This window comes from Oncorhynchus nerka, linkage group LG23, assembly GCF_034236695.1.
Source record: "Oncorhynchus nerka isolate Pitt River linkage group LG23, Oner_Uvic_2.0, whole genome shotgun sequence".
Taxonomy (NCBI): domain Eukaryota; kingdom Metazoa; phylum Chordata; class Actinopteri; order Salmoniformes; family Salmonidae; genus Oncorhynchus; species Oncorhynchus nerka.
In genome coordinates this window covers 56242747-56252248 of record NC_088418.1, presented here as the reverse complement: position 1 = coordinate 56252248, position 9502 = coordinate 56242747, and the positions used below count along the sequence as shown (strand labels likewise).

Here is a 9502-nt window from a genome sequence, read left to right as displayed (position 1 = left end):
ACATTAAGGGAGTACTGTAGTTACAATAGCATACATATTTGCTTAAATCCCCTGCGATCTGGAGAATAACACAACGTCCGTTGCCAGTAGTGGATCAAGGATAACTCTCGTCTTTGATTAATAAGAGTTTAGAACATTCTGAAACGAGAGGACATCTTGACATTGTGTTTAACTCCAGCTGAGTCGTTTGCGTATGGGTCAGGGTTTTTATTGTAGCTACTTGAAGATGCTGTGTGGGTGGATGTGCATGGTTTCTGTGCCTGAGTTATTTGGTATTGTGAATAATGTTATGATTAAGGAGAGGGAGCAATCACAGATACAGCACCAACAGCTGAGCACAAGGCAGATGGATTTTCATTTAAAAAAATAGCCAAGCTATAGAGAACACACACATATACACACACGCACATGAATCCGCATTGCTAGACAGAAAGTACTCTGTGCTTATTTAAGCAATAAGTCCTGAGGAGAGTGTCACCAGTCCGGTGCAACCTGTGCCAGCTCCACGCATCAGGCCTCTAGTGCGCCTCCCCAGTCCGGTGCAACCTGTGCCAGCTCCACGCATCAGGCCTCTAGTGCGCCTCCCCAGTCCGGTGCAACCTGTGCCAGCTCCACGCATCAGGCCTCTAGTGCGCCTCCCCAGTCCGGTGCAACCTGTGCCAGCTCCACGCATCAGGCCTCTAGTGCGCCTCCCCAGTCCGGTGCAACCTGTGCCGGCTCCCCGCACTCTCCTTGAAGTGCGTGTCACCAGTCTGGTTCTACCTGTACAAGCTCCACGCACTAGGCCTCCAGTGCGCACTCACAATCCAAAATTGTGCTGTATATTCATTGCCCATGTCATAGGTTATTTGTAAACGATACATATTGATACATTACTAGATCAAACACAATCTGCAAAAATGACAAGTGGGTGATGGTGATTTCAGAACCAAAGTGGGGGGGACAAAAAACATTGCCACCCCTAATCTGATAGTGGGGTGGCTCAGCTCAGGTGCCTTACATAGTACATACACCATAGACATACATCATTTACAAACTAACACACTTCAGAATAGACAGATTCAGCTCAGAGAGGCCCAGCTCATGAGCTCCATCAGCAGCAGATATTGAATGTCAAAAGGAATGTGTTTATGCAACAAATGTTTCTGCTGCAGCTAATCGTATCGCATCAAATCGCATCGATTCGTTCTCTACTCAAACTGAATGCACCGAATAATTTCAAACTTAAATGTATCGTTCCTATATCGTATTGGAGCCCTTATATCTAGATAGGTATCGAATCGTCACTCATAAGGAATGATTGAAATGTCCGTAAACACACCAGCCAGCTGGTCTGCGCATGCTCTGAGGACGCAGCCGGGGAGGGTTAACACATTTAAATGTTTTACTCACGTCGGCTGTGGTATGTATACTGTATTCTGTTCTACATGTATTACATGTGACTTAGTTTGTCCAGAAATACTCAGATAATGCTCTTGAGATTGGCATTGAATGGAACTCCATGTGTGATATGGGACGAGGTCATAAGTCACAATGTTTTCCTCTGTGTGTGTGTTTCCCTGTGCATGCATTGTGTGTGTGTGTGTGTGTGTGTGTGTGTGTGTGTGTGCAGATGGAGGATAAGAACAGGCAGCTGCTGGAGCGTTTGGAGATAGCAGAGCAGAAGCTGCAGCAGACCATGAGAAAGGCTGAGACCCTGCCAGAGGTGGAGGCTGAACTGGCCCAGAGGATAGCAGCACTCACCAAGGTGAGAGGACACACACACACACACACAGTCACACACAGTAACACACACATAAACACAGACGCAGCACACGTTGCTCCCATCATTAAAGTAACTCCAGTGCTTCCAGATTTCTATGAATTATGACCTAAAATGAAATACAATATGAGTGAAATAGTTTAAATTGAAATGAATTGTGTTAAAAAGCATATTTTCTTTGTTGGAATGTTGTGGGCATACCGCAAGCAACAACCGAATGGTGTGGGCGTATACCGATCATATAAAATATTCATGCAAGTAGACCGCTGAATACCCAGCTCATCCTCCAGGAGGAAATAGCAAGCATTTTTTAAACAGAGGTGGGGTCTTTTATGTGTTCTTTTCCAATTAATGCTTTGGTCACAAATATGAGTATAGGATGAGTCAGCAAAATGATTTGGGTATGAGTTAACAGAATATGAACTTTTAAAAGTGAGATTGTCACTGGACAGTTACTTTAACCGCTCCATCATATTCTAGGAGAGGTCATTTCAACACTGCTTATGTACAGTGGGGCAAAAAAGTATTTAGTCAGCCTCCAATTGTGCAAGTTCTCCCACTTAAAAAGATGAGAGAGGCCTGTAATTTTCATCATAGGTACACTTCAACTATGACAGTCAAAATGAGGGGAAAAAATCCAGAAAATCACATTGTAGTCTCCTCTGTCCTCCACTCGTTACCTGTATTAATGGCACCAGTTTGAACTTGTTATCAGTATAAAAGACACCTGTCCACAACCTCAAACAGTCACTCTCCAAACTCCACTATGGCCAAGACCAAAGAGCTGTCAAAGGACACCAGAAACAAAATTGTAGACCTGCACCAGGCTGGGAAGACTGAATCTGCAATAGGTAAGCAGCTTGGTTTGAAGAAATCAACTGTGGGAGCAATTATTAGGAAATGGAAGACATACAAGACCACTGATAATCTCCCTCGATCTGGGGCTCCACGCAAGATCTCACCCCGTGGGGTCAAAATGATCACAAGAACGGTGAGCAAAAATCCCAGAACCACACGGGGGACCTAGTGAATGACCTGCAGAGAGCTGGGACCAAAGTAACAAAGCCTACCATCAGCAAGGGCATTGAAGATGAAACGAGGCTGGGTCTTTCAGCATGACAATGATCCCAAACACACCGCCCGGGCAAAAAAGGAGTGGCTTCATAAGAAGCATTTCAAGGTCCTGGAGTGGCCTAGCCAGTCTCCAGATCTCAACCCCATAGAAAATCTTTGGAGGGAGTTGAAGGTCCGTGTTGCCCAGCAACAGCCCCAAAACATCACTGCTCTAGAGGAGATCTGCATGGAGGAATGGGCCAAAATACCAGCAACACTGTGTGAAAACCTTGTGAAGACTTACAGAAAACGTTTGACCTCTGTCATTGCCAACAAAGGGTATATAACAAAGTATTGAGATAAACTTTTGTTATTTACCAAATACTTGTTTTTCACCATAATTTGCAAATCAATTCATTAAAAATCCTACAATGTGATTTTCTGGATTTTTTTTCTCATTTTGTCTGTCATAGTTGAAGTGTACCTATGATGAAAATTACAGGCCTCTCTCATCTTTTTAAGTGGGAGAACTTGCACAATTGGTGGCTGACTAAATACTTTTTTGTCCCACTGTATAACTGATTATCATCATACATGTAGAATATTCCGGAGTGTCTTTTCAATGATGTGTTGTTTGTTATGTGTTAGTACTGTATGTGCAGGCTATGCATGTGATCACCTCTGACCCTGTGATATGTTCCTCTCCTCTCCTGCTGCCCCATAGTCTGACTCGAGCTCCGCCTCCTCTCCTGATGATTATCAGTTTGTTATGGAAGCTAAACTCCAAGACATGAACTCCATTCTTAGGAAGGTAGTCCCACAGGGTGCCACAGTACTGTCGCTAAATACTAGACTACATTTTAAAAAAAAATCCATGCTGGTTTTCTTTCTTTTTGTTGTCGCGAGTCATTGTACTGGGATTGCTTGTGGGGGATATTTGTTTTTCCGTAGGCAGGGTTGAAACTGTGGGGATAGCTGCATGTCACTGGCTGGGCTCATTGCTAGTAGACTTAACTGCTGCAGCAACTGCTTGTGACCTGGCCCTTCTCTCACCCCTCTCTCTACCTGTGCTTTGGTGATCTATCTGTTCCATCTGAGACTGGAGGAGTAGAGGCTTTTGGCTCTGTCTTGTCTTGTTGCCCCTGCATTATGTGCCTGTGTTGCCCTCCATGGCTGCTAAACTGGCGGGTCATTGTGCCCCCTGCCCCCCTTTCTTCCCCCCCCCACCCCTGTCTCTGTGGTGGCCCCTGCAGGCGGAGGAGCGCCACGGCAGCATCGAGGAACGCATGAGGCACCTGGAGGGCCAGCTGGAGGAGAAGCACCAGGAGCTGCTCAGAGTGAGTCATCCCCGGGGGACTATGCTAACATGCTAGGCTAGGTTATGCTACATGATGCAATGCCACCTGTGTGCTGACCATGGGCAGCCTAGCGTGCTAGCTGCCATAAGGCAAGTATGCTAGGCTAGGTTATTCTACATGATGCTACATTCCACCTATTCACTGACCATGGGCAGCCTAGCATACTAGCTGCCATAAGGCTAGTATGCTAGATTAAGCTACATGCTGCTACGTTCTGCTTTTGAAAGTCACACACTTTGTATTTTTTGTCCCCCTCAGGCTCGGCAGAGAGAAAAGATGAACGAGGAACACAACAAGCGCCTGTCGGACACGGTGGACAGACTTCTCACAGAGTCCAACGAACGTCTTCAGCTCCACCTGAAAGAGAGGATGGCTGCTCTGGAAGAGAAGGTTAAACATGGAGACCACATCAATACCAATATGTCCTAAAGTTTTATTTCAGATGAATTTGAGGAAATGTCCATAGATTGACTGGAATACTTCCCTTTCCATTTCAGAACGTTTTAATACAAGACTCGGAAGGCTACAGAAAACAGTACGAGGATTCAATCCATGAAAAAGTACGTCCCCCCGGATCAGAAATGATTCCGTTTTTCTCTCCCTCAGTTTTTAATTTTACTCGATGTTGGTTTAATAAAGTGCTTTTTAATAGATAAATAATGATCTGGGTGTTGGACTTTGGGTTTCATTTGTTATCATCTTCTCCATTGAATATTCACAAGAAACCGTTGCTCTCGGTTCAGATAGTGAGATAGAAATCCATAACCAGGCAGAGTACGAGAACTGACGAGCAAGTGCTGTCCAATCATGTTGTGGAGATTGAAATCCAGGGTTTTACAGTAATGAATAAGAAACTTCACAAGGTTTTCTGTACACCTCATGTTGTCCCTGTTTCCTGGCTTCCCTCCAGACTCATCTGGCAGATGAGATAGACAAGCTGAGATCAGAGTTGGACCAGTTCAGACTGAGAACAGGCTCACTCACAGAACCCACTCTGTCACGGTATGGGTGAGTTTGTAGGACTGTGTGTGTGTGTGTGTGTGTGTGTGTGTGCATATGCACTGAGTGTACAAAACATTATGAACACCTTCGTAATATTGAGTTGCACCCCCCCCCCCCCCTTTTGCCCTCAATTTGTCGGGGCATGGACTCTACAAGGTGTTTACGGTTGTGTCAAGTTGTCTGGATGTCCTTTGGGTGGTGCATCATTCTTGATACACACGGGAAACTGTTGAGCGTGAAAAACCCAGCACAGTTGCAGTTCTTGACAAAAACCAGTGCCTCTGGCACCGACTACCATATCCTGTTCCAATGCACTTTATCCTTTGTCTTGCCCATTGGCACACATGGCACACCAGGTCATTCTATGTCATGGAAGGGGCATGTGTCCTTAATGTTTTGTATTCTCACTGTAGTTTGTGTGTGTGTGTGTGTATGTGTGTCTGGTTGGGGGATTCCTTTTATATAGATATCCTACAGAAACCCTCAGAAATAATGTGGCATGTCTCTGTTTATTCAAGATGGAGTAGTGACAGAACATAACTGTAACATTTTCCCAACATCTCCGTTTAGATTCAGCTACATTTCTCTGAGATGGTTAGAGATAGTACCACTACACAGATCATTCTGCTTCCCTCCAATACCTACATTTAAATTAGATTTTATTTTTCCACTGACAAAATGTGTGATGAAGTCCAATAACTTGGCTAGAGTTCTGTGATGACAGCAGCTGTCATGATCTCCTGATTGTCCTCTTTAGTCACAACTCATTAAAAAAGCAATTTTCCACCGGTTGAAAACCACACAAGCACTGACTGTTGATTCCTTACAAATTGTCTGATGCGTCACACCACTGTCTTCCTACTAGATAAACAAACAGGCCATTTTAAACAAGCAGATCCTCTTGGTTTTGGTATTATTCTTTGCACAATATCTGCGATTTCAGTGCTGCCTTTGAACAAACTTGATGTTACGGTGTCTGACATGCATGTTCTCTCTCTCTCTCTGTGTTTCTGTCTCTCTCTTTATCTATCTATCTATCTATCTATCTATCAGGTCTCACCTGGACACGTCGGGGGAGCTCCGCTTCTCCCTTGGCTCCCTGGCTGAGACCCAGTCAGACCACTACCGGTCAGCCAAGGTCATCCGCAGGCCCAGGAGAGGACGCATGGGTCTCCACAGGGACGAGAGCAAGGTCAGGAACTAGTCTCTCTCTGGTCAGCCCTGGCTGAGGTAGAGGCAGTACCAGGTCTATTCTATCCATTAAGCCAGGAGAGCTTAAACAAGTACAGATAAAGTCTTTGAACTCAGGTCTGTATGATATACATGGTTGCATGGAGCCAGACTGTTAGCATTAGCACAACAGAGGGAAAACTGTTGGAGATGGGTATGATTGGTTAGCATTAGCATGACAGAGGGAAAACTGTTGGAGATAGGTATGATTGGTTAGCATTAGCACGACAGAGGGAAACCTGTTGGAGATGGGTATGATTGGTTAGCATTAGCACGACAGAGGGAAACCTGTTGGAGATGGGTATGATTGGTTAGCATTAGCACGACAGAGGGAAACCTGTTGGAGATGGGTATGATTGGTTAGCATTAGCACGACAGAAGGAAACCTGTTGGAGATGGGTATGATTGGTTAGCATTAGCACGACAGAGGGAAACCTGTTGGAGATGGGTATGATTGGTTAGCATTGCCTTTGAGGATCAGTGTTATAAATTGCTACTGTTACAGTGTCTCAGGATTGTAACATAAATCACCATGAAGACTGAAATAACCTGGAGATAAATACTGACATTCAGCATTAATCTTAGAAGCTTGTTTCAGCGTATTGTTTTAAAATTAAAAACTATTTAATGGCTTATTAAGATACTTTGGGGTGTATTAAAAGTCAAGCCTCATTATTTTGTCTGATGAAAGGAGAATTATGAGACATTTTAGGCTCCCTGAAGCTGACAGCTGTACTTAGCCAATTATTTTATCAAACCAAAATACTGCATTGAATGCATTAATTATAATGTGTGCTGTAATATTTGTACAGTGCAAAAAAATATTCAAGTCTCTTTACATAAAACTTTCACATCTCTCTACAGTTATGTCATCCTGCCCATGATGTTTTACCAGGATTACCTCAATAACACTCCCTTCCCTTGATTACTGCACACTTCTGTATCTGTGAACCCTCCCTCCCCTACAGGCTAAGTCACTGGGGGAGCACGAGTGGCGCTCTCAGCAGCTAGGCATCCTGGGTAGCCACCCGTTTGAGAGTGAGATGTCTGACATGTCGGATATTGATGACGATGACCGGGAGACCATGTTCAGCTCCATGGACCTGCTGTCCCCCGGCGGTCACTCAGACGCCCAGACCCTAGCCATGATGCTGCAGGAGCAGCTGGACGCCATTAACAAAGAGATACGGTACGGGACCTTAACCCTGCTCTTATTGGACAGACCATGCTAGGGACCATACATTTACCTGACTTTAACCCTGCAGTTATTGGACAGACCATGCTAGGGACCAGACATTTACCTGACTTTAACCCTGCTCTTATTGGACAGACCATGCTGGGGACCAGACATTTACCTGACTTTAACCCTGCTCTTATTGGACAGACCATGCTGGTGACCAGACATTTACCTGACTTTATCCCTGCTCTTATTGGACAGACCATGCTGGTGACCAGACATTTACCTGACTTTATCCCTGCTCTTATTGGACAGACCATGCTGGTGACCAGACATTTACCTGACTTTAACCCTGCTCTTATTGGACAGACCATGCTGGTGACCAGACATTTACCTGACTTTAACCCTGCTCTTATTGTACAGACCATGCTGGTGACCAGACATTTACCTGACTTTATCCCTGCTCTTATTGGACAGACCATGCTGGTGACCAGACATTTACCTGACTTTATCCCTGCTCTTATTGGTGACAGACCAACCCTGCTGGTGACCAGACATTTACCTGACTTTATCCCTGCTCTTATTGGACAGACCATGCTGGGGACCAGACATTTACCTGACTTTAACCCTGCTCTTATTGGACAGACCATGCTGGTGACCAGACATTTACCTGACTTTAACCCTGCTCTTATTGTACAGACCATGCTGGTGACCAGACATTTACCTGACTTTATCCCTGCTCTTATTGGACAGACCATGCTGGTGACCAGACATTTACCTGACTTTATCCCTGCTCTTATTGGACAGACCATGCTGGTGACCAGACATTTACCTGACTTTATCCCTGCTCTTATTGGACAGACCATGCTGGTGACCAGACATTTACCTGACTTTATCCCTGCTCTTATTGGACAGACCATGCTGGTGACCAGACATTTACCTGACTTTATCCCTGCTCTTATTGGACAGACCATGCTGGTGACCAGACATTTACATGACTTTATCCCTGCTCTTATTGGACAGACCATGCTGGTGACCAGACATTTCCCTGACTTTATCCCTGCTCTTATTAGACAGACCATGCTGGTGACCAGACATTTACCTGACTTTATCCCTGCTCTTATTGGACAGACCATGCTGGGGACCAAACATTTACCTGACTTTAACCCTGCTCTTATTGGACAGACCATGCTGGTGACCAGACATTTATCTGACTTTAACCCTGCTCTTATTGGACAGACCATGCTGGTGACCAGACATTTACCTGACTTTATCCCTGCTCTTATTGGAAAGACCATGCTGGTGACCAGACATTTACCTGACTTTAACCCTGCTCTTATTGGACAGACCATGCTGGGGACCAAACATTTACCTGACTTTAACCCTGCTCTTATTGGACAGACCATGCTGGGGACCAAACATTTACCTGACTTTAACCCTGCTCTTATTGGACAGACCATGCTGGTGACCAGACATTTACCTGACTTTATCCCTGCTCTTATTGGACAGACCATGCTGGGGACCAGACATTTACCTGACTTTAACCCTGCTCTTATTAGACAGACCATGCTGGTGACCAGACATTTACCTGACTTTTAACCCTGCTCTTTATTGTACAGACCATGCTGGTGACCAGACATTTACCTGACTTTATCCCTGCTCTTATTGGACAGACCATGCTGGTGACCAGACATTTACCTGACTTTAACCCTGCTCTTATTGGACAGACCATGCTGGTGACCAGACATTTACCTGACTTTAATTAACCCTGCTCTTATTGGACAGACCATGCTGGTGACCAGACATTTACCTGACTTTAACCCTGCTCTTATTGGACAGACCATGCTGGGGACCAGACATTTACCTGACTTTAACCCTGCTCTTATTGGACAGACCATGCTGGTGACCAGACATTTACCT

The 9502-nt window shown here is 45.0% G+C and overlaps 1 protein-coding gene across 2 annotated transcripts in view; it reads left to right on the top strand.

Annotated features, from left to right (window-relative positions):
- LOC115124214 (liprin-alpha-2-like) overlaps window positions 1–9502 on the top strand; it is an 87713-nt gene that overhangs the window by 50375 nt on the left and 27836 nt on the right. For both annotated transcript variants that reach the window (XM_065008329.1, XM_065008328.1), the window contains exons 7-13: window positions 1613–1747; window positions 4069–4152; window positions 4432–4563; window positions 4671–4733; window positions 5084–5181; window positions 6229–6367; window positions 7374–7594. In XM_065008329.1, coding sequence (XP_064864401.1) covers window positions 1613–1747; window positions 4069–4152; window positions 4432–4563; window positions 4671–4733; window positions 5084–5181; window positions 6229–6367; window positions 7374–7594 — 872 coding nt within the window. The remainder of the gene's footprint in view (window positions 1–1612; window positions 1748–4068; window positions 4153–4431; window positions 4564–4670; window positions 4734–5083; window positions 5182–6228; window positions 6368–7373; window positions 7595–9502) is intronic.